This window comes from Triturus cristatus, chromosome 4_1 (genome assembly GCF_964204655.1).
Source record: "Triturus cristatus chromosome 4_1, aTriCri1.1, whole genome shotgun sequence".
NCBI lineage: Eukaryota > Metazoa > Chordata > Amphibia > Caudata > Salamandridae > Triturus > Triturus cristatus.
The window spans coordinates 675,862,898-675,889,610 of NC_140585.1; the positions used below are offsets into that span (position 1 = coordinate 675,862,898).

The window sequence follows — 26,713 nt, forward strand, 5'->3', positions numbered from 1 at the left end:
AGGCAGCTGCTTTTCATCCATTTTGCAACAGCTTTCATGCCTTCTTGAAAGTTGTGTTTGGCTGCATTGGGTTCGCTGGATAGGGATAGAATGAGTTGGGTGTCGTCTGTGTATGAAACAATGTTAAGTCCATGGGTTCTGACGATGGGGCAAGCGGAGCTATCTAAACGTTGAAGAGCCTTGGGCTGAGGGAGGACTCCTGGGGGACTCCGCAGGTGGTTGGTGTAGGGTCCGAGACGAAAGGTAGGAGTCTGACCCGCTGTGTTCTGCCGGAGAGGAAAGAGTGGATCCAGTCGAGGGCCTTGTCCCGGATCTCTAAGTCATGGTGGGGATGCACTGCAAGATCTTATGAAGTTGATGGAGCGTGCGGAAATAGGAGGTTGAAACGGCGTTGATTTGGGGGTTTATTGAGAGCGAGGAGTCCAGGAAGATGCCAGGGTTTTGCGCGTGGTCAGTGGGTAGTGGTCATTGTGGGCCCCCTCTGTGTGTATAGGGAGGTGCACTGGGGGGTACCATGAGTTCCATGCACCAAATGGCAGGCACTGCACGGTGCCTGCCACGTGGTGCAGGGATATGCTGGGCATGCTCTTTTGACATTGCAGACGGTGCTGCAGCCAGCAGCACCGTCCGCAATGTTAAAAGGCCAGGATGCACCCGCAGTATGGCTGACACATCCTAATTGCACTGGTGGGACTGCCGCACGTCTGGCGGGTGGTCAAAACCATCATAATGAGCCCCTTAGGTCTTGTTTGAGCTAAGCTTGAGGCAGCTGTCCTTCATCCAGGTGGAGACTGCTTTATCTCCTTGTGGAAGTTGCTCTTGGTGGCTGTGGGTTCTTCTGTGAGGGAGAGAATCAGCTAAGTATTGTCGATATAGGAGACAATGTTGAGACTGCGGTTTCTGATGATGGCTGCAAGTGGAGCCCTGTAGATGCTGAAGAGGGTGAGGCTCAGGGAGGATCCCTGAGGCCCTTTGCAGCTGATCTCAGTGGGTTTTGAGTTTAATGGTGGAAGTCTGACTCTCTATGTTCGGCCGGTGAAGGAGTTGATCCATCCAGGGCTTTATCGCGGATGCCAGCGACGTGGAGTCTTGCTCAGAGGGTTTGGTGGGAAACGGTGTTGAAGGAGGCTGAGAGGTCCAGGAGGATAAGGGCAGCTGCTTCGCCTCGGTCGAGGCATTTGCATCTAGGTGTGAAGCTCTAGATAGCTCCCTGGAACAAAAGAATGCCAATGGCCCTTTAAATTTGGCCTGATAGAATCTGATAAGCCCCCCCACCCCCTTTGCACGTTGCTGCTTGGAATGAAAGCAGACAACCTGGAGACGCTGCTGAATGTGTACCTCTTACAAATGGGGATTTTGGTTGGCTAGGGTATACACCTAATCCAGCAATAGCCCACCATTATAGTCAGATTCATTCAGATACACGTGTAAGATTACCTCTGGTCATCATCTGGTAGCTTGGCGAAGAGCAGGCAGGCTTATCAAAGAGGCAATGTGTAAAGTATTAGTGCAACACATAGTAAAGTAACACAGTAAAAGACACCACAAAAAAACTTCACACCAGTTGTAGAAAAAGAGGCCATCTTTATCTAATTAAAGCTAAGCCTAAAGGACAACAGTCTAATAAGTGTATTAAGAATTATGCCAGTAGTAAAGTTAATTGCTCATTCTCCAGGGCCATCACAAAGCAAAGATGCAGGTGCTCCCTTTGAGGGAGTCATAGTAACATAGTATCCTCAAATGAGTCCACTGGTCACCTCCGCCTCGGAAAGGTCTTCAATGCAATGGGGGTTGAAGTCAGGCCGTGGGCCCTCGAGAGAGTACCTGGGGCTTGGAGTCGCTGCTCTGGCTGTCTGCGGTCTCGCACACGGAGTCCACGGGGCGGGAAGTTGAGTTGGGTACCAGCATGGCCGAAGGAGCACAGTCAGGTCTATGGCCCCATCCTGCTGTGTTGGAAGGCCTCACACATGGAGCCAATGTTGGTAAGAGGCACAGAGGCAGGCAGGGCTAGGGTTCAGCCACAGTAGAGTCACATGAGGTGTTCCCATGACTCTGCTCACTAAACCAACAGGATTCTAGAGTTCATGCACAGCACCACAGGCACTCACTGCAATGCACACATACTAAAACATACACACACATTGTTTCACATATATTCGTTTAAACGTGTATGCACTTCTTTGCAGAAACCAGCAACTTTACACAAAATTACACAAATCACAATGCTTGCAGAGACCCAGGATCTCACTTGCACTCATGCACATTCTATTAAAACCACCTGAATTTATTATCTTAAATGTTTGTGTTTATTTGTTTTGTGTAAAAGAGTATTGTACAGGTAGCACATTTGCTAGAAACATTACATGAATACAGTGCATTAATTGTTGGTAATAATTCTTGTTTTAATTCTTTTAGCACATGAGAAATTGGAGTTAAGACTGATCGTAATATAATCACATTCAAGATCGGTACTGCGAGATATCGAAAGAAGACACGTGGTGGCTCCGGCCCTGCGGCGACAGAACCTTTATCGAAACTCAGCTTCCTGGTCCTAGACCTCAGGCCAGAAGGTAGGACATGCTTTTGTATTTCCCGCAAAGGTCCACATTCAGCTATGTATGGGTGCCAAGTGTGTGGTCTTTAGGTGTGGAGGCCTGTTGGTTTATCCTAGCAAAACAGTGCAGAGAGTATGAGGTTGAATTTTAAGGGGATAATTTTGTGTTTTTTCATGATTAACTATGAGAAGTTCAAAAATGTTGATTTTTAAATCTTTTATTATTGTATGCTCTCTTTCATTTATCTAACTAGCCTAATAATCCCTTACTATCCCTTAATGCTTACCGTCCCTAAAGATATTAAACCCCAAACTGCCCATACATTCTGTCGTTTCTTGATGCATAATAAATGGACTACTCTTTAATGCTACCCTGATTCATAATAGCCCTGAACTACTCCTTAGTGCTACCCTAAAATCCCGTAATTATCCATTAACGCTAACTTGACCTGAATCATTACAATTCATTGCTAGTCTCCTGACCCTTATTTTAGATGCTCCTGTCTACTTTGGGAGGATGGCCCTTAGCCCTGCTACCAGTACACTTATGTTTCTTGTATAATGCATGAAAGCCACTACTTATTTTCGTTCTATTTTTTCAGTCAACAATGTTTTTCACACCAATGTTTTTCAGTCTACTTTTTCCGTACCATTGGGCAGATTTACGTTTCCTGGTGCATCCCTGCAAATCAGCAGGGATGCGCCAGGGAAGATGCGTCACGCAAGTTTGCCCATGCGCTATTGCAGATGCGCCGCATTTGCAATGTGGTGCATCATGGCGCAAAGACAAGCAGATGCGTGACGCATCTGCTGGCGTAAGGTTGGCGCAGTGCTGAAGTTGTGTCGCAAGCGTGACGCAACTCCAGCACTGTTCCAACCTGCCCTATCCCTAACATGGTGCGTCACGTCTTACGCCTGCTTGAAGCAGGCATAAGGATTTGACGCACCAGCGTCGGAAAAGTGACTGCGTGAAGTCTCGTAGATTTCACTGCGTCACTTTTCCGAGGGTTTTGTCGACGTAACGCCCACCCTGCATACATTAAACCTGACTCAGGTTTAATGTGGCGCAGGGCTGTACAATGTGACGCATCTCCCTAGATGCGTCACGTTGCAAATCTGTCGCAGCATGGCGCTAGCTTTGCGCCACCGCTGCGTCACAAATGTGATGCAACGGCAGCGCAAAAGTGGCGCACAGGGCTTGTAAATCTGCCCCAGAGTTTGTACAGTGAGTAGGATATATAAAATCTATCTAATGTGTTGTGACAGTGCGACTCCTGTCCATTTAGTAATAGGATCACTGATATGACTAGCACTGTCTAAAGGATGTAATTATAGTCTGTCTTGTGTGTAGAATACCTCCATCCATATATTTTTTGAATTTGGAAATAGTCTAACTGCAATGGTAAACTCTTAATTGGAAAAATATACATTTATTTTGCTGTGCTTGGTACAGACGGCTGCTGGATATATCAGAGATCTGCCTAGAACTCTTTTAAAGGGTATTGCTCAATGCAAGTCGTATGCTTTTTACAGAAAATTTCAACATGTTTTGTATTATTTGCCATCTAAAGTCAAGTCCAAATGTATAAGTACTTTGTTTTAGGTTTACTCCTAACATATACTGATTTTATCCTTCTAATAGTAATTCAAGGACCCCATAATTGGAATATACCCTTTAAATTCTAGGCAGATCACTGAATTGACATGCTTAAGCGTTTCAATCGCCACTGGTGTTGTGCATGCAATGGCACCTAGCCTCAAAGCTTACATCATATTTTAATTATTAACAGGATCCCAGGAGGAATTCTGAACTAGTTACAAGGCTATACCGCTTGGGGGACAGCTGTACGTGCTGCTGCAGTTGCATTCCTGTCAGAATGAGGATGGATGACTAATTGCTGTTACTATTGTGTGCATGACAATTCATATTAGTGTATTCATTATTTTGCGTGATATAGTTTTTGTGTTTTCAACCTAGGGAATATTTAAAAACAGGTTAGGTTTTCTATTTCCAGTCTGATCTATTGCTAGATACAATGAACACAGTTGACAGTTTACTCGTACACCCCTTTTTGGGCTTGACACATGCTGATAAACTGCAAGTGAAAACATTAGGAGCTGATAAACCTGAAATTAAAATTGAGCAGTCTGCAAAAGATAGGGGACAGGGTTATACACGTCGGTTTACCAGAACATGGTATGATAGGATAGAGTGGCTTACTGGTAGCGCTTCTAAAAATGCTTTATTCTGTTTCCCTTGCTTACTTTTTGGAGGTGAAGTTGCCTGGACAAAAACAGGAGTTACTGACCTAAAGCATCTGGCTGAAAAAATAAAAAAACATGATTCCTGTAAATCTCATTTGACAAATATGTTGAAATTATCTCTTTTCGGAAAATCGGACATTGTACAGCAATTGAACGAAGCATACCGTGTGGGAGTAAGAAAACATAATGCAGAAGTGGATAAAAACCGATACATTTTATCAAAATTGATTGACTGTATTCGTTTTTGTGGTGCCTTTGAATTGGCATTACGGGGCCATGATGAAACTGAAGAGTCTCTAAATCCTGGCGTGTTCGGGGGCCTTGTTGATTTTGTCTCCAGCATTGACAGTGCTATGGAAACACATTTAAGAACAGCCACAGTGTTTAAAGGCACGTCTAAAACTATTCAGAATGAATTGCTGGACTGTATGCTGGAAGTGATAAGAGAATATATTACACAGCAGTTGAGAAGCACTGATTATGTAGCTATCCAAGCTGACGATACAACTGATGTCTCTACTAAGACACAGTCAGTTCTAGTCTTCCGCTACATTGATGGAAATTGCAAGGTAGCTGAACGATTTTATTGTTTCACACATCTAAAAGACTCATCTGCAGAAACAATTGCCTCAGCCATTCTTAATGAATTAAACATTGTTTTCCCTGACCAATGTGCTAAAGGAAAACTAATTGCTCAAAGCTACGATGGGGCCAGCGTCATGCGTGGTGCAACAGGTGGGGTGCAAAAGAAAATCAGGGATGTTTACCCAAATGCACATTATATTCATTGCCATGCCCACCAACTTAACCTAATTATGGAACAGGCTTCCTCCAAAATATCTAGAGTTAAAATTTTCTTTTCAGAGATTGGAGGTATAACAGCATTTTTTGCACGTTCCCCGAAAAGGACTGATATTCTTGAACAAATAGTTTCAAGAAGACTTCCAAGAGGGTCTGCAACTCGCTGGAACTTCAATATTCGAGCAATATTGATAATTTATGAATACAGAGACGATCTTCTTGAATGCATGTCAACCATTGCAAACAGTGGTGATTTTGAGTCAAATACTATATGTGAAGCTAAGGGATTTAGTAGAACATTAGATGATAGAGAGTTTATATTCTTTCTGTTTCTTTTTCACCGTATAATGCCCCAGGTAGACATTTTATATAATCAATTGCAAAAGCGAGACATTGACACTGTATATGTCCAGAAAGCTACTACAGACTTTGTGACAAGCATCACCAAAGTACGGGAATCCATTGACAGTTTGGATTCTACACTGCCACAAGAATGTACATTTGTAAACCGAAGACTGCAAATAAATACTTTGACCCAAGAAGCAAAAGAAGTCTGTGACATTATTGTGGTCCATGCCAGAGAGCGCTTTGCATTCACAAAGCATCTTGTAAGTGCAACACTATTGCGAAGTGACCTTTTTGAAAGACATGACAAATCTTTCCCAGCTGAGGCACTCGCAGAAACGATAGAAGCCTATCCTATGTTAGACAAGGCTAGATTGCGTACAGAACTTTCGGTCCTGTATGGAAGACGTGACTTCCGTCAAACTACTGGTGGTGCCATGGCTTTATTTAGCTTTTTGTGTGAAAACAACTTAGAGAAATCTTTTTCTGAGACCATAAAGCTTTTAAGAGTTGTCATTACTACACCCATGACAACAGCAGAGTCTGAGAGATGTTTTTCCGCACTAAAGAGGGTAAAAACGTTTTTGCGAAACACTATGACTCAAGCTAGACTTAATGCATTGGCTATGCTGTCAATGGAAAAGGAGCTAATAAAGGAAATACCAGAATTCAACAAAAGAACAATTGAAAAGTTTGTTCATATTAAAGATCGACGAGCAAACTTTCTATATAAATAGAAAATATTAATCTGATGTGTAATCATAGTTTCAGGTGTTTATAGCTCGGTTTGTTTTGTTTGATAACATTAGGAAGTACTGTTGGACATGTACTCATTCCATTTAATATTCATAAAACTCCTGTACAGTTGATATGTGTTTATATATGTGTGTTTATGTATCTGTGAATTTATAGATATTTGTTTTCATATTTTATTTTTTAAAATATTTTTGTTGTTAGTGTCTAAAAATATGTTGGTTTTGAGGGTATATGTCTTTATATGTACAACATTTAGTTATTTTCGTAATTTATTTTTATTTAACTGTTTTCTACTGTACTAACAGGGACAAGAACCCTTCTACCTGTGATTGACATGCAAAGTATTTCAATATTATTATTATTTTTTAATTGTTTAAAAATATCATATTGGTTTTGAAAGTTCTTAAAATGTACATTTATTTATTTTCATAATTTCTTTTAATTCAATTTTTTCTGCTGTGCTGGCTGAAGAGCACAAGGACCTGAGTGTGGCATGCAAAGAATTTATATAGTATTATTTAAAATAATTGTGTTTGTGTTTACAAATATCATATTGGTTTTGAAGGGATATTTCTTAAAATATACATTTATTTATTTTCATATTTTATTTTTATGTAGCCATTTTCTACTGTACTGACAGGCACAAGGGACTGAGAGTGGCATGCAAAGTATTTAAAAATAAAGTAAAACGTTTTTACCAAGCCTGCTTATACATATAAAGTTTGTGTTGTTTCTTTCTAAAATAAATTAAAGATTGTTGATGGATATTTCTTATATTTTAAGCAATGCATATTACACTCATTTCATAACTCATTTTTATTTAGTGGTTTTCTAAAATACTGATGGACCCAAGGGCCTCAGAGCGCTATATGAACTATTTTAAGTACAATATTTACTTCATTTTGCAAAATTGCCTCGCTCAAAAATGCAAAGCTTTTGCTGACTTGCTAAGAATTAAATGTTTGTTTCGAATGGATATTTCTTATACTTGTAGCTATTTAATGTCATGAAGATTACTGGGCAATCAACATTGAATAGCTGATGCAGAAAAGGAAGTGGCCAGCCTTCATTTCGGGTAGGAACAAAATTACAAGTGTGTTTCTTTGCGGATGTTTATGCACCTATGTTAGGTGTTTTCTATTGGAATGGGTAGAGACAAAGCGGTTTTGCTTAGTACCCCTAGCCATCTTCAGAAGTCAGACTTGCTTGGCAACACAGAAATTCTCTGAAATTATGTATGAGTTTTCTTTTATGAATGCCTAGAAGAACTGATTTTTCAGTCCATTTATCACATAAATAGTGCTGAAAATTGCACCAGAAAATGCCAATTTTTTAAAAATTTCTTCACGGGGGGAGAACCCCCCCGAACCCCCCTTATTGCCGTCGGGCTCGCTCGCTACGCTCGCTCGCACCCGTACGTTCATGCCTTTTGAAATACGCCACACCAGTTTAAAATTCCACCAGCCGCCACTGTATATAAGTGAGCAATTGTGGTGATCCCAGCCTGATGCCATGATTACGTGGGGTGTCCATCTTCAACCGCCACTAGTTCCAGTGTTACCCATAGTGGGAGGTCTGGGGACTGTGATTCATTCGCTCCCAGTTTCCGTGAGTAAGTGTTCCAGCAGATTTGTTTAGGCCTCGCCTGACTGTATAGCACTCTCAGAAGGTTCCCCTCTCCCAGGAGATTCACGATACCTTGTCTTTCGGGATCAGTCTCTTTTGTGAGCCACTGCACCATCCAGACCAGCTGAGCCTTCCCATAATAAGCCTCTGGGTTAGGCATTCATGGCGTGGTTTTGATCTAACCTTTTGCCACCAGACTTCCTGTTTTTGCTGACTTTCTTTTTGCTGGCTTTAGGACTCTGCACACTTTGCCACTGCCAACCAGCGCTAATGTGCTTGTGCTCTTTCCCTACAACATGGTAACATTATATTATACCTAATTGGCATATTTAATTTACTTGTATGTCACTAGTAAAGTGGCACTTTCAAGTAAATGGTACTAGTGGGCCTGCAGCACTAGTTATGCCACCCACTTAAGTAACACTTTAAACATGGAGTTGCCTTATTACTTTTTATAAGTGTCAATTCCAACTGGGAGGAGATAACCAGTTAATGTGTGGTGTCTCTGGGATCACAATTTAAAATCCTAACTTGTGGGGAAGTTGGATTTTAAATGCAATTCTGAAAATACTATGTTATAAAGTTGCCATTTTTTGCCTTATCCATTTGGTTACTGCAGCCTGTCTCTGGGTCACATGACTGGGTGTAGCTGACATTTGGACTTTGTGTATTTCTCCGATACAGCCACACGATGGGGAGCTTCGGTGTCATTAGATGGGAAATCACTGGCAGTATGAGTGGGAGGAGCTTTGCCAAGCCCCACTTATACATGAATAGGCTGTGCCCTGTCTCCAGAAAAAGGGCTGCATACCGCCTGAAGTTAGTCTGGAGCCAAGGACAGGAAGGCATGGTATCCGTGCACTTCAAAGTCATGCCTCTAGAAGCTTCTCCCTGCTTCAAAGAAACAACTGTGTGTAAAAGAAGAACCTCAGAAAACAACTCTTCAGTACACTAATTGACCTGTGGATACTCCGCCAGGAAGAAGAACTACTGTGCTGCTACAAGGATTCTGCTGGCCGACTGCTCCAAAGGACAGCTGACCTGCTGCCCTCTGGCCCGAAGAAGAACTGGACCTGCAACTTCCTCTTGAACCCATGATCCCAGAGTGACTCTAAGGACTAGTCTGCTGGCCTCCTGATCAGAGCCTCAGGGACATAAAAGGCTCCCCAACCAGCTCCTGGGCATAGCTCTAGTGAGTTCCTCACCCCCATGGCATGCCTCCCAGGTCCAGGACCCTTCTGTGGCTCACAGGCTCTTGAATCAAGCATTGTGGCTCTTTGCATCCACAAACAGGCCCATTCGCACCGAGACCTCGTCACTCAAACCAAAGTCCAGCTGCCAGCCTGTTTCTTCACACAGCAGCATCCACAGCCCGTGGGGGACCACCAATGCGAAGCTCCAGCCTGCCTGTCTGCGACATCCGGGCTGCTCTCCTTGCTCCCAGCGACCCTCTCCAATGCAGACAGGACTCTTGGCACAAAGCTTGAGAAGGTAAAACTTCAGTGGGACAAATCTGGGACTGTATATAACATGTGTTCTATTGACTTTGACTGAACATTTAACTTTAACCTGATAGCTACAGTTGGCGCATTATGCTTTTAGACACCATTTTACACTTTATTCTTTAAAAAAAACTCATAACTCCGGTTCTACTGATTAGGATTTTGGTATTGCTTTTTTATTAAATTAAGCTCCATCTTGATGTGGGATAGTGTTGTATGGTTTTTCTACTGCATTACTGTTTGATGTGTTGCACAAATACTTTACACATTACCACTAAGTTAAGCCTGACTGCTCTATGCCAAGATAATAGAGGGTTGAGCACAGATTAATTGGGGGTTTGCTAGTGCCTTATCCTGACAAGGATTGTGGTTGTTGCTTGACTGGCACTTACACCCCAGTCAACCGGTAACTCAATTTCTTACAGACGCCTTCGCTGGGCTCTTCATATCAGTTCTGGAAACATAGTTCTCAGATTGGGGCAAAAGGTTTTCGGCAATGTTAGAGGGAGAGCCATAAAAAAAAACAGCAGTCATGGGAGAATAATCATTTTGATTATAGTTACTCGCCCAAAGGGGGGATAGTGGAAGGCAGTACCAGAACGAGATAGCCTGTCGGATCTTGGTGACACATTCGTCTAGGTTACATTTCTTTAATTCTAGTTCAGTGTGGTAAATCTGGACCTCCAGGATCTTTAAATGTGAAAGGTTCTCACCGGAGAGCATCTACCACACAAGAAGAGTGGTCCATCAGGTGTGTGGGCCTAAAGAGGAACACACAACAACTTCTCCCAATTGATCTGGAGGCCTGATACTTCTACAAACTCACTCAATAACAACTCATCTGGGGTAGAGTGTGCTCTGGTATTCTTAGAAACAGTAATGCATTGTCTGCCTACCAAGCTGCAGTGTGGTGCTTGTTTCCTATTTCAATTCCCCAGGCTTGGCCCTTGGCATGCCAAGTATTCTAGGGCAGAACAAACAAAATGGTGAATAGAGGACATCCCGGTCTAGTTCCAACTAATCCGAGGACACTCGGCTAGTGCGCTTGGCTATAGTTTTCATGTATAGCAGTTGTATCCGCTTCAGTAGGCTTCTCGCAATCCCCTGGCTTGGAGCACTTCTAATAGGTAAGGCCGAAGTAGTATGCTGAAGGCCTTCTCAATGTCGAAGGAAACCAAAAATGGGGTTCCTAAATGGTGGCCAACTAGTTCCATAATTTAGAACAGTTGGCGTACGTTAATGTGTGTTGCGGCCTAGGGACAAATCTACAGTGATCCATGGGCACCAGCCCCAGTATGTACAGGAGCAAACAACTAGCTATAATTTTCCCCAGAATCTTATATTCCATGGTTAGGAGCAATAATGGTGAATAAGATCTGAGATCTAGCCAATCCCAATCCTTTTTCGACAAGACTACAATGTGGCTATCTGCCCAGTATTCGTCTTTATAGCCCCCATAGTTTTCTGTTGGGTGTCCGATCTCACCAACCAGGCTGAAGGCAGCCTGCCCTGTCTCCCTCCCCATGTTAACAAGTGAGATGTTCCCCATTGTGCATGTGTCAGAGGCGTTCCATCAGTTTGTGATTTATTGTAGTCAAATCTAATAGTCATGGTCTGCCTCTGAGGTTTCCACTGTTGATATTTCAGTTCCTCAGAGTTGTCCCTCCACGTTCAGCACTTCCATCATCAGAGTTGTCTTAATGGCATAGGAGGTTTTGATGCATAGTCCTCAGATAACTACCTTAAAGCCTCCCATTCTACATTCGAGTGAGAAATTGTGCCATCTTTGCTTCTAAAACACTTGTCTATCACTTCACAAATCTCAGAAAGTGCATTCACCACATTGTATTACCATCAAATCCCTATCTAGTGTCAACTTAATAAAAGAGGGTTATGCTCTGAGCCAGTACGGCATAGCTATTCTGCATTGAAAATGTGTGACATTAGCTCTACAGATGCCATGAATCTATCTACTCTTGTGCACTGTCCCCAGACCCCGGAATAAAAGGAGTACTTGCTGGTCTCTGGGTGTGCATCCCTCCTAAGGTTCCCCAATTCCCATCTAGTGGCCCATTGGTGAAATCCCTGTGCCAGCGGTCTGCATGGGCCCCATGGAAGAGATGGTAATGAGCGGTCCAGGACACAATCTAGCACCATAATATAATCACCGTCCCATACCAGGGAATTCCAATGGACTAGAGAGAGAGTGTGGAAAGGAACTGCAGTTGTCTATTATTAGGTAATTAAACGCTATCAATCACTAGTGATCTCCCATCTACTGTGCTACCAATAGTTCTAGGTCAATTCTTGTCCAAGTGATCGTGAGGGGGATCCCAGGTGCAATCCAGATCATTGTGCCCATTGCAAAAGAGCAAAAACCACTCTGCCACGTAACTGGCCCACCAACACTTCCATAGTTTCTGGAACTTTGAGGCTGTCATATGCATCTTGTGTAAACAGACTACATGTGTCTTTCTCCGGTGGAAAAGGAGTGCACCATATGGCATTTCACCAGAGATCCCAGGCTTCTGACATTCCAAGTCAGGAAATTATATCTGTTATGCATACTGTGGAGTCAGTGAGAAAGGGTACTCATGTGTGAGATCTGCACAAGCGTCGGGTGGGTGGATACACTTGTTAAGACATAGTGGGTGTAAGGCATGCATTGTATGGTTGTACTGACATAGTAACTCGTTTCGGTCCCCCGGTTGAAGCAAAATGTGCTTTGACCACCTTAACTGAGATAAATAACAAGTTCAACAATCCAACCATGTGTCATAAACGCTTGCATAGATGCAGCGATCCACAGGGGAAAATCTTGAGGACACATGTATTGCTGTCTCTCCACCGTGCCGAAGTTGAAAGTTGTGTCTCTGACCAATAGTCAATTAAATCCGAGCAGACATTACTCAGTGAATTGTCCCTCCCACAATATGTTGCTTAGTTGCCAGATCAAATTGTCTGCTGACCTAGGAGTGATGAGGGGGCCCCTTATTTGTGACACCTGTCCTCCGAATGACGCTGACTCTGAGTCGTTTCAGCCATCTCTGCATCACAGTACCCCATCTGGGTTAACAGGTTTCTACAAGTACAAATGTCAGAGACCAGAGACACCCTTTTGGCTGCTGCTCGTTCCTTCGTGGGGCTCCTGATGGCAGCTGTGGTCGTTGTTGAGAGATCGTCACCCTCGTCTTGTGTCGATCTTGGCCTTCCAAATACGGGATGCGTCCTGTCCTTCGCTATCCAACCACACCCATGTTTCCTCAGGGGTGGTCAAAACGAGTGATTTATCATTCGTCGTTACTCTGAGCTTTGCTGAGTAGATCAGTCTGTAATGTATCCCCAGTTGTTTCATCGTCCACTTGATCTCTATGAAGCGCTGTCTCTTCCTCTGTATCAACATTGTGTAATCAAGGAAAATTTGCATTTTGTTCCCTTCAAGGTCCCAGGGGCCATGGGCAAATGCCCTTTTCAATATGTCATAGCTTTCCCTGTAGTTTAGTAAGCTAGCTTCCGCTGGACATGGGGGGACCCTCGGGAGCTGCGGTCAGGATGGCAACCTGTGTGGTCTTTCAACAGTGACGAATTTGGATTGGGTATTAGTAGGCGCCTCCTTAAGCAGCCATTCTTCAAGAAACAGTGCAAGTCTACCACTGATATTGTTGCAGTGGGACTGACCTTGTGCGTCCTCTGCTCATTCTTACAGGGTCTGAAGTTCTCAGCACATATCATTCACTTGAAGTTGTAAGGTGGAGACCATCGGACTCAGGGCAGGCAGGGTGGACTTAGTTGCTTTCACCATCTCTGATAGCTTCCAATGGTATGCTCGGAGTAGTCCAACATCATTACCATTGGCGTTGATTTTCTGCTCCAATGTCCTGAGGGAGTCTTGCATTGGCTGGAGTATAGTCTCTGTCCTATGAATGTTGACAGTACCCATCTGGGCTCTCGAGTTGGATGTCACTGGGACCATGGCGCAGTTTCCTTCCTGGTCATCTTGGGGTCCTTCCTTTGCTCGCCTCATGTGTTCAGCCTTAGTGGTGGGTTTACCCATGCCGTATATCTCCTTTGTCATGCGTGCCCCCTTACAGCAATCGCAGCATGTTTTGTCTGGTCTATTAGTGGTGCTGCACTTCCAGGTCATACAGGACAATGAGTGCTTACCAAGTATAATATGTGTTGCCAGCCTGTCCATGGGTCCGAGAGATCCAGACTCCTCACCCTCCATTCATGCACCATTAGTGCCTCTCAGCTGGTCTTTACATGTATGACTTAGCACTAAAGGTTGATGCAATCTTGTTCCATTGTCATCCATTGCCTGGGACATGAGTTTCCAGGAAGGTTCTCCAATTGTGGTGCATTTGTATCTGCCGGAGTCTCTTTAGGCCATGATTCGCTGTCTCCGTCTACTAACCATGGGCCCTGGCCAATCATAGCTGCCCAATCCACATGGGGCCTACAACCTGGGTCAGAGCTGCCAGGCACGGTGTGTGCCTCTCTATGTTCCCCTGCGGTCATAAATAATCCAGCGCTGGCATCAGGGCCTCTCACTACCAGCGCCTGTCATCTAGCCCTCACAGCTTCGATCATCTCAGCTGGGCTCAGGCCAGGCACCACAGACCCCTCTCTGGTCCAGTCTCTGCTTCACTCAGCTGCCATGTGGCCTCCTGTTGAGGAGGTTGTCACATCAGGGGACAACCTGTGATCATGGAATGTCGGTGCACACAGGGATGGGTGTAGATGCCAGCTCGGGCACCAGGATAAAGTCAGGATTTTGAAGGTGGAGCAGGAGTGCGTCTGTCACAAGTCCACCATCTTGCCCTTCTAGGCCATGCCTGTGTTAGTTATACAATCCAATTTTGATCACTGGAAGCTATAATGACAAAATGTATTGATGTGCTGGAAACATGTTTCGGTAATGCCATGAATCTACAGCTTAAAAATCAACCTAATTCGCCATCCCTCAAGAAACCTCTGCCTGTTATTTTTATGTAAGGACTTTTCCTAAGACCACATTCTAATGTTGAGTACCACTAACCTTTAAGAAGCAATAGGGTAATATCATTTGCAGACAAAGAATTCTCCTGCATAGAATAGCAAATCTGAGAACAAGTATCTTGGTGTTATGTGAAAAGCACAAATATTTAATCAAGGAAATTGTTACCGCAACACCATTACCAAGAATTTTACAACAGCCTCGTCTGTTTTCAGAGGTGAAATGGAACCTGCAAATTTATAAGTGTATGTTTCACAGAGAAGTGTGGTTAAGGGATCACTGCCTGTCTGGGAACTAAAAGCAGCCTTGGCAAAAGTATTCTAACCAGTATGCTTTTTCCCCACTCTTCCTATATCCATCTCACACTCTCTCTCTCTCTCTCTCTCTCTCTCTCTCTCTCTTTCTCCTTAGCTTGTAGGAAGTGACATCAGTGGCGGTCCAGGAGCGTCGCCTAACTGCTCTCTGAGCAGTTAATAAAGGAAAAAGATAATGATAATAACACAATGTTATTATCATTTTATTTTTTCATACAAATTCAATTCTAGGTGCGGGGTGAGGCTGCGCTGTGCAGAGCAAGGGGAGGAGTGGTGTGCACTCTCTAAGTGCGCATGATGGTTTGGCTGACCGTCTTGGGCCAGCTAAACAGTCATGTGCACTTTGCATGTTCTCCACCTGGCTGTATTGCACAGCCTGGGTGGAGAACATACACAGGCTCCCTCTCCCTGTCTGAGCACCGAACCACTGCACTCAGACTAATCACAATGCTGCTGTCATGGTGACAGCAGCATCGTGATTGGCTTAGTGGAGCCTGTGTGCCTCCTGCTTCGGACCCGGAGTCAGAAGAGAAGAGGAGAGGCGGCGATCATACCCAAGTAAGGATATTTATATTTGATTCCTTCCCTCAACAGCCCCACCCCGCCTCAACACCCCCGTTCGGTAGCAGCCGCCACTGAGTGACATAGGTGGTTGTGGCTCCAGACCTCCTCCTCCACCTTCCACCCGCATTTCCCCACCCCTGGAAAAAAGCTGGTTATAATAAATGGCCAGTCCAGCTCTGTCAACGATCTTCCCCCACCCAAAAACTAGGCATTTGAGACACATAAAACCAAATCTTAGTAATGATTTCTTGATAAAATGTTGAGACAATTTTTTTTGTAGCATTTTAGATTGCCACATGGATTCTACCTGCTTCAGGACAAGGGACCCACAGACTTTGTAAAGAGGCCTTTATCCATCTTCATTACACTCACACTTAATACAGCCAAAGAAAGGTGGGTGACAACTTTACAGAATTATAACACTTCTGGTTTTTAAAGGCGCAATCTTTCCTATACACATATTGCAATGCTACCTGGTTTCTTAATACCAGTAGTTTCAATTAAACTATTCCCTGTTTTCAGAAGAGCACGACCGCTCACGTTATAATGTTCCATCAGTTACACCCATTCATTGTGATACTTTTTTCAATTTAGACAAAAAATCATAAAAGCAGATAATACATTATAATAATACTTTAAAAGTGAAGCAGAACAATATTGCAGAGATACATGAAAAATCATACAATAAATTATAACAGCAATATATTAAAAATACAGCATAACAATATTTCACATTATTGAAAAGGGGATTGTCACCACACCGTAGCCTGGTCAGTACTCATAATCAAATATGTTCCTGACACGAATCACAGACTATAGGTAACTAAATATATTACAACAGATGGGTAAAGATATCAATTTTTGCAAAAACAATAAGGCAGGGCAACATTGCTTGAATTTATGGACTCTTAAAATGGGCAGCATAAAATGCTTCTGAGGTAATGTACAAAAAACCATAACGTGAAAAGTGCATTGAACAGATGAACCCTTGCTCGGGCATTTAGAAAGGGTGACAGACCAATCATATGTTTTAGGAAAAGTTACAAGTCGATAGATGATATCAGAACAAACATGTGTTGGTGATTCTAAACGAATTTAAGATTGGGTTGCATACCATCAGTAGTAAGCATCATTTGGTTGTTGATGATACTGGTTTTAGTAGTTTCACAGATAGCCTTTGACCTTCAAACAGTGATATACAACACTTTTTAAACTCCCTCCTGCCTATATGGTGTAAAGAGTCAGGGTTATCAAAATGTTCTGGTCGGCGCCTAATTCCAAACAGGTCTGTCTTATGCATTTCAACCATGGGATTTGTAAAGACAGTGCCGTTTTACGACAGTAATTGGCAATCTTTCAATATAGGGCGGTGTCCTCCCAGGTCTAGATCTTATGCCATAGCAACATTGGTTGGACTTTAACCATATTGGCTAAAACAGGAATGCTGAGCTCATTGTGGCAAACAAATTAGGTAACTACCTTTAGTAACAGCAAGGAGTCTCCTAAAGAAGCCATTCTCAGCCAATTGGAGGGGTTTGAGGTTGCCCACCTCATACAATGCCACAGGTACACACGTAGCCTTGTAGATAGTGCCCAATTCCCTCAGGGTTCTCTTGCCGAGCTTAGTTGTGAAATTAAGTAGCGCCAATGAAGCTTATACAAAGTGCAATATTCTGGAATCAATGGCCTGTTTCCATGAACTCTGTGCCTCAAATAAAACCCCTAGATCAAAAAGGTGGGAGCAAGACGTAGCTTAAAATCACCAACCTTGAAATTAGGGCACTTCATAGCTTTAGGCCCGCATAACATTATAAACATTTTACCCAAATTCACATTTAAGTCCAAAGCCTGTATATAATTTGTGTAACCTCTGCCACCACATGGGGGTACGAGACATGTGCACTGTGTTGTTGGCATACAGGAGGGCTGGAATCGGCTGATGTCCGATCTGAGGGCAGTCCCTGCACCGCTCACTCAAGACTGTACCCAAACTGGTAATGTACAGCGTGAACAAGAACAGTGCTAGAAAACAACCCTGCCTAACCCTTCTCTCTATGTTGAATTTGCAAGTACATTAGCCTCTGAGTCCTTAGCATACCCTAGCCCTGCTCCCCTGTACATCTCTCTCAGAAAATAAATAATTGGCGGATCAACCTCTAACTCAAATAAAACTTTCCACAATTTACTGTGCACCACACAATCTAACGCATTCGATAAGTCAACATATGTCAAAAACAATTGCCCTTCTTTAATTTGAATATATTTCACAATTGACATGTTTATGTTAAGACCCTACTCAATCGTCCCCATTCCCCTACAAAAGCCATACTGTAAATCGGATAGAGTATCGTTGGTTTCCCATTCTTCCAGTCTGCCTGTGACTTTCACCAGATAATCAAGTAGGGAAATGGGGCAGTACTGCCTGTATTAGAATGGTCGCCATACTATAATAGGGACTATCAAAGAATCCCACCATGAGTTCAAAATACCCGCTCTAAAACAAGCCCCATGTACCTTGTTTTAAGATTGGTATATTAGCCATAAAAAGGTCAATAGGAATACCGCTCGGTCACGGCTCTTTCCCGCCCTTGATAATAATACGAGCCCTGTTGAACTCCTCTAACAAGAGAGACAACTAGGGTCTCCTGGTAGTTCCTCAATGGTGGCATGGTCAGGTCTCAATGCTACCAACTGAGGGGCACAATTGATCTCTGAAAAATGAATAACCCAGTCAGCTTCACTTAAAGCGGTCTCCAATCTGGGGACACTTTTGTCCTTTGAAAGAGGGCCAATAATCACAATCCTGAGGCTGAGCAGTACTTAGTCTTGCTTGCTTCAAGTAGTGACTCCCAAGCAGCGTTCTTTAACTCCTGTTTTCTCTAGTTAAGCGACTTACTGCAGGGGAGAGTGCTCTGTTAAATATCATTCAGACAAAATGTTAAAATTAATATTTTTAAAGCCAAAGAAAGAAATCGATTTATTACCATTGGTGAAGTGATCCGCTGTGCGCTTTAGAGTTGCAACAAAGAATGCTTGCAAATGGAATCTGACATCTGAGGCTAACAAGGATTGCCTATTTGCAATGCAGTGAAGTCAGAAAATGAAGGACCCATCCTGCTTTGAAACAACCTGCCACTTTTAGGGTATGCCGTTTTTCAAATTTCAACAATCAGTCAGTAAAGGAAAGACGGTACACCACACTCACCAGAAAGTACTGGCACTCCAGCATGGCTTCAAGTCTGTGCTCACAGAGTATCACTGTGCAGTCTGCAAAGGCGTGCTTCAGAGTTTTGCGAATAATTTGAAATGTGCTGAAATGCAAATATTGTTTCAAGAATGTAAATGCTATATGCCAAGCAGATGTGCAGACATTTCAAAACTATAATTATGTTACTATTTTTTTAAACTATGGCCTAAAACTAGCAACATTTAAAAATGAAACTTTAGAGCTTACATAGGATCCAGATGAGCACTGGGTTCATCGAGAAGCAAGATTTTTGCTTTGCTGAGAACTGATCTGGCAAGACACATCAGTTGTTTGTGACCGTGGCTCAAGACACAACCACCGTCAAGAAGGACAAAATCCAGCTGACCAGGAAACTGCTCAATCACAGACTTCAGTCCAACCTGCACAAAAGATGAGACAAAAAGCACAAGAAATCAGTTCTGTGAGATCCTTCAGCAATTCAGATCTCATTCTTAAGTCTTGACGTATCATGGCTAGTGAGCCACATTTGTAAGTGTAATATTCTCTTTCCCGAAAGTAATTGGTAAATGTAGGATGAGCCACAATGACACACACAGATTCTATAGTGGAACTGTACTTACCACATGTTATAATTCAATCATCAGTTTTAAAGTAGATGGAATAGTCTACCCTTGTAAAGCACATTTTACCTTTCTTCAAACCTGGACGATTTAATGCTTTTTTGCCATACTTCGAGATCTATGTTAAAAGCAAAATGCACATACTAATATGTACCTAACCATGAGTCATCGACATTACAGTGGGAGGCCAATTTCTAAGGAACCAACAAAAACCTTCTTCCTGCTAAAGCTAGCACACAGAGGGGCATATTTAACACCGCTGTAGCGTACATTTTTCAACGTTACAGCGGCTTTTTTTAATTGTTGTATTTACAAGTGGCCGCTAACTGCGGTTAGCGGCACTTTTTCAGCGGAAACATGAATTTTCAGGATCGCCACTTCTGTTAGCGGGACTCAATAAAAATGAGATGCAAGGTAGGCATTCCCGTGATAAAACTGCTGCTCAAGGGACACCTTCTTGTACATAAACAAACCATGGCATTTTGCTTTTTCCATGTGTGCTGCACAAGTCAGCACACATGGAAAAAGCAAAAACAAGGAGAAATAATGCATTTCTCCTCGTTTCGCCAACTTAAGACCAGGATTTTCCTGGTCTTCATTTTGGCGCTGCCTCCTATGTACGCCACCCTTGTACATAGGGGGGAGCATCAAATACAATGGGTGTTGCGGTGGAACGCCCACCGCAACACCCACTGCACGCCTCTTTTATGCTAACCATAGCGTGATAGGGTGCCTTATGTATAAGGCAGCGTTAAGCCACGTTAAGCAGGAAGAGACCACACAGATATGGCTAGCTATCACCCGTTATCATTGCTGACTACAGAGTACAAAACATTAAGTAAGGTGTTGGCCAATAGATTGTTGTCCTCCCTGACTAAACTAATTCATATCGACCAGACTGGCTTTCTACCTGCCCGCAGCACATCACTGAACACTAGGAAGCTCCACTATCTCCTGATGGAAGCCCCGAGTAAATATGATCATGCAGGCTGCATATCCCTGGATCTGCGGCAAGCTTTTAACTGGGAATATATATTCCGTGCGCTAGAGAAATTTGGTATCCCAGCAGGCTATATTGCCTGGTTACGTCTCTTATATGATGCCCCTACTGCGCGCACTCGTACCGGTGGTAATATCTCAACAGAATACCCGATATATAGAGGAACGAGGCAGGGATGCCCCTCTTCGCCCCTCATATTCATACTGGCCCTGTAACCATTGGCAATCAAAGTGCTTAAGGACCTCATTGATATGGGCATAAAACTAGGGAACACAACGCATCTTTTTTCTGCTTATGCAGACGATATTATTCTGTATCTTCATGATCTCCGCTTGCACCTGGATCCGCTATACGAGGTGTTTCATCACTTTGAATTAATCTCAGGCCTAGCCATTAATGCAGCGAAGTCGCATGTTTTTTTCTTCACACATCATGCAGGGCTCACAGACATTGCGTTTGGAGACACCAGACTCCAAGTTGCACAACATACATTTAAATACTTAGGTATCCAGATCTACCGCACACAAATGGACATGCTGGAGCGCTTAGAGCCTTGCGTTCCAGGGTTGTTTTCTGGACTACATTGCCGCTGTCAGTCATGGGTAGGGCGGCCTTAGCGAAAACTAATTTACCTCTACTGATACCACATACAACGTTCAAGCTGATGACTACCTTACTTATTGATCTCATGTGGGGTTCTGGTAGACGGCGTATTAGTCTTAAGTAACTGCAGCTGGGAACGCATAAGGGGGGCTTGGGTTTTCCTGATCTACGTGCATACTATTATGCATGCCAATTACAATTGCTGTCCTTTTGGACTGCTGGGCGTAACCTACAAGAGATAGGGTTTACAGAAAAAGATATAGATCGAGGCATTTTACATGCCCTGTTGTTGCCCAATAGCAAGATCCCAAATTGCCTCCCCCCTTTATTACGCACTGCGCTTCAGTGCTGGAGAGCAGCGCTGCAATATACATGTGCACCCCCTGCTTATGCAGGCAACATCCCATTACTGGAAATTCCACTGATGGACGGCCGACTCACTAAACGACAAATAACACCGTGGCTGGACGCAGGGATCAGTACGGTGGCTGACCTGTTTGGAGATGGGATGCTGTTAGACCACGATACTTTTGTTAATGAAATGGGAGCTCCGGCGCACTTATATTTATTGCATGCCGCACTGTTCCAATATATAAAGATACACTGGGCCCCGCAGAGACAAGAACCTCCCACACATGACCTGGTCAAAATGCTTTATTATATAGGCAGAGGCAGACACCTTATTAAGTGGCTATATACAGGGATACGCTCTCACACTGAGGTTGCTCTGGATTCACTGCGTGCGGCATGGGCTAGGGACATAGGGAGAGACTTGGAGGACAAGGAATAGGCGGGTATTGTAGAACACCCCCAAAAAAGTATCAAGGAATGCAAGGTTTAAATTTATTCAGACCATGATTCTCCACAGGGCCTATCTTACCCCCCATAAATTAGACACAATGTTCCCACAGACGCCTGCATCACTGCCCAAGATGCCTATTGGAAGGGGCAGACCTACTACACATGATATGGGCATGTCCACGAATACGAGGGTTTTGGGATACTGTCAGGCACATAATCAGTACGGTCGCACATCGCGAGGCACAAAATACCGTAGAGGAATGTATATTAGGCCTACACAAACATGTGTCCAAGCATAAAGTACAATACCGTTTCGTAGACCTGGCGCTCATTTTAGCGGTACATGCCATCACTATGCGCTGGAAGTCACGGAGGCCCCCTATTGTACATGCCTGGCATAGTGAGCTGCTCCGTTGGGGCAGTGCAGAGAGTGCTGCCTTGTGTCGAGAGGAGCTTAGAGGCTTACGCAAAACCCCAATAATACTGGAATGAGATGTTATGCTAGAGGCCCTCAAAGCAGTGGACATTAACCAGTATAATACCCCTGACTGCACACAATAGACTGTGTAATGAGAAGACCATTTCCCGAGCGCCAAGTACCGTGAGGTGGTTTTGTTTTAAAATGCATAGTTTTTCCAAGAGCCTCAAATATTAGATACGTTGTGCCTATGGTATATCTAAACATGCATAGGACTGTTGGGGTGGGGTTGGAGGGTTTGGGGAGTGGTTTGGATTATTGTTCATGTTAGCAGTCACAGACGAGAAAGCTGATTTTGGGTAGGGATAAAGCAGGAGATGCACCAGCTATGGGCTCCGCCATTGGATACGCTCAATTGACAGAGCTGGAAATATATAAGTGTTTTATTCCCTAACAGCCAATTTATGTCTGATACAGGTCCTGGATATCACAGAAAACTGTGAAATGTCTTGTAGCACATATACTATGAATTTGGACGGTATGCATTTATTGCATCAAAAATAAGATGTATGTTTGAAAAACAATACAATTATGTTAAGAAAAAAAGTGGCTTAACGCTGCCTTGAACATAAGGCAAGACCCCTATCGCCGCAGGATCGTCACAAAAAGTGACATTCCCGTGGCGATGGGGGCTTGTACATATGCCCCTGTGTTTGAAACAAGTCTTTTGATCCTTACCATACAACAATACCATCCTGCTAACATTTTCAATTTCAATGGGTGATGCCTTGAATATCTGGTCAGCCATATAGTTGGCACCCTACTTATTTTGCAGACAAGCTCACCACTTCTGTTGGCTCTCAGCAAATCCACAGTCATGACAGTATCAGACTGGAGACAAATACGTGCAAAAAAGAAAAAAGCCAATGCAACAGGCCTTCTCCATTTATGCACTTATGCTTGGAAAGATATCACTGTGTCCTTCCGAACTGCCCCATCCTTTCTGCAGTTTAGGAAAGAGCTGAAGAAGTAACAGTCGTCTTTCACCCTTAAACCCTGCTCCCCTCGAGTCCCTTGTTAACTGTACCTTTGTCTTTGACACTGTACAGTGCACCCCTGTTTTTTGGATATGCTTGCACTATAGAAATATCTCACACATACACACCGGCCCTCAAGTATTGGCCTATTATTGCCAAATTATACCGTGGCATGTCTCATCATGGGTTTGAAGAAATTCAACATCACTCCAACACTGAAGGAAATACATTGGCTCCCCCTTCAGGCTAATATCATCGTCAAGACCAACAGCTGCAAACCCTACATGGCAATGATGAACAATACCTCGTCTTACCAGGCCAAGAAAATAACTTCCTCAGGCAGACAGTGTCATACCAGGAGCCATGGAATTGGCACACTAGAAACAAATATGAGCAAAAAGAACAAAATCGTTGTCTTTCTACGTTGCCAGGATATGCATGCTGGCATAATAACTGCTCAAACCCTGTGCACTTGAGGATTAGCCGCGCCTCTCTACCACAATGCTCAAACATTATGAGGATACATCTGGCCCCCCTCACAAGTGGCTGAACTCCCAGACTTCACTTATTGTTCACTCACACAAGTCTGCGTTCACCTGGATCACAGCTCTAAAAACGATGCCAACATTGCTGCCTGCCTGGACTGCATACTACACTGGTCAAACATGGGCATTTTTGTCTGATTAAACGATGGCAAAACGGGAATTCTTCTTCTACGAGGACACTACACTACCTGCTTACCATTTTGTTGTCCGCCCTCCCTTGGTCCAACCCCACCACCTCCCAGAAAATAATAGATACTGGATTGTCTTTCAGCCATCCCTCTCATTCACTCCCCAACATAATGCCTTACTCTATGGACGTGATGTATTTCTATTATACGGTATTTGTATACATGCCATGCCAGAGCTCCAAAGTTATCACGGCTATACGTGCTTTACAGCATCTAAATAAATACATGCATATGTGTCTCTTGACTTAGTTGTAAATTGGGAGCAGTTTGAAGCAGAGAGAGGGCATCCCTGCATGACATGTGCTGCATGAATCCCAGCTTGGATATTCAGGCGACTGACTCAGAACGGAGAGGGCTGAATACACAGGAAAGAAGTGAATGAAGTGATGTGATAGTTGTGAACTGGGAGGTGGGGTATCAGTCGCAGGAAAATCTATTTCACTTACAGGCGTTGCTGTGTAAATATGTCCACTGTCTGATTCGACTCTCATTAACACAAGGAACCCATTGTACTGGTGGATACAAAGTGACGAAACGTGATAAATATGTAACTTGGCAGGTACAGATATGAGGATAAATTGTGGTCATTTCACTTTTAGAGCCCAGAAAAAAAGAGATTAGGATGTTATACGATAACACGGTTTGTGATTCAGAGAGAAAGTGAGAATGCACGTCACCGAGAGGGAAAGGGAAGCAAGACGAAATCCACACCGCATTCCATTTGTACAAAGGCTGGAAACGAATCTCTTCTGATTATTGGTTCCAATTTCCCATCAAAATAGAGAAGGAAACCTGTGTTGGCCATTTCCAGTATTGAGCAAGATAAGAGTTGGCACTGAAACAGCTAGAACCGCTGACAGAATAAGTGACGGTGTGATTATGTGCACTCCCCCCATTGGGACCATGACCCATCATTGACCTCCCGCCCCTGGCGCTGAGCCCGTGTTAGCTATTCCACCTGCACAACCTGCACTGCTAATCCGATTCGATTTCCGGATTCGTTATTCTATGGAAGGACAAAACACCATTTTCATTTCTGTTTAGGTTACCCAGTTAGCTGGCATGTTCCCTTTTGAAGCTATTGTAAAAACATTAAAAAAAAACTGAACAAGGAAATGCTGATCATGCTGTTTATTTGATGATGAATCAGCAGAGTGTACTCTGGAAAGGAAAAGACCGAGTTTAAAAATCTGAAGGCTCATTGTATGGAAGTACTCACTTGACAGCAGTGATGCACCAGTGGGATGTTCTCGCTTTTGTAAAGGCAACATTAGCTGCCAAGAATGTGACTTTTGTCAATATTTTTGTTTGCCATCTTTTTTGCTGACATTATTGGTTGGGGAAACTGCTGAGCCCTCACCAATATAAAAAATTAACATTGGCTAAAAGCAAAAATATTTTTTGGGCTTAAAAATAAACGTACATTGCTTTAGTAGTCCCTAGCATTCAAAGGAACTACTGAAAACCACAAAGAAAACGGTCCTCCAAGACAGAACCAACGCCAATGCACACAACAGCAAAGAACTCTTCGCCATCGTCAATGAGTACGCCTGGCCCAACAGTGAGACCACAATCCCACCCTCCCAAGATCTCTCCAACAAACCCGACACCTTCTTCCACCACATGATCTGGCAGATCTATAACAACTTCGACACCCAAGACCCTGCCACAACGGCCACCACCACAGCACGTAACCACTCCGCACCCCAACAGATCTCAACTCACCTCAGATGACACACTAAAGACCATGAAGAGCATTCACTCAAGAGCGCCATCTGATCCTTGCCCGTACGACATCTTCCATAGATTGCCGCAAGCTTCGCTGCACCATCAACAGCTCCATCGAAACCATCATCTTCCCGATGACTGGAAACATGCTGAGATCAACACCCTGCTGAAAAAACCATCCAACGACCTGAAAGACCTCAAGAACTTCAGACCTATCTCCTGCCTCCCCTTCCCTGCCAAGGTCATCGAAAAGGCCATCAACACCCAAGTCTACAAGTTCATCGAAGAGATCCACACCCGGTACACCTCCCAATCGGCTTCCAAAGCAACCACAGCACCGAAACTGCACTCTTCACTGCCACCGATGATATCAGCTCCCTCCTCGACTGGGGCGAAACTGCAGCCCTCATTCTACTGGACCGCTTGGCCACCTTTGACACCATCTCCCACCGAGACTCCCCGATGCCGGCATCTGTGTCAAGGCACTGGACTGGATCCACTCCTTCGTCACCAGCCCAACACAGCGAGTCAGACTACAACCGTTCCTCTCTTAAACTACAGAGATCAGCTGCGGCGTGCCCCATGGCTCCTCCCTGAGCCCCACTCGCTTCAATGTATACATGTCCCCCCCTCGTGGCCATCCTTGTCTCCTAGGCTGACGCTGAGTATAGATGTAAAATAGTCTACTCGATGGAAAAAATCTACCATTGGAGTGAATGCAACTCTGTAGATGTGACTATGGTTCATTCACCTCATTCTTTAAAAGCTTTTAGAAAAAAGGTGGCCCCTTTCAGAAGTAACACTGCCTGTTCTGAGTGCAACAGGTTACAAAGAGGGTGCCC

The 26,713-nt window shown here is 43.8% G+C and overlaps 1 protein-coding gene across 2 annotated transcripts in view; it reads right to left on the reverse strand.

Moving 5' to 3' along the window:
• The window catches only part of CFTR (CF transmembrane conductance regulator), an 880,902-nt gene that overhangs the window by 15,442 nt on the left and 838,747 nt on the right, over positions 1–26,713 (reverse strand). For both annotated transcript variants that reach the window (XM_085653127.1, XM_085653128.1), the window contains 2 exons: positions 19,178–19,350; positions 18,929–19,034 (listed from right to left, as the gene is read on the reverse strand). In XM_085653127.1, the coding sequence (XP_085509253.1) occupies positions 18,929–19,034; positions 19,178–19,350 (279 nt within the window). The remainder of the gene's footprint in view (positions 1–18,928; positions 19,035–19,177; positions 19,351–26,713) is intronic.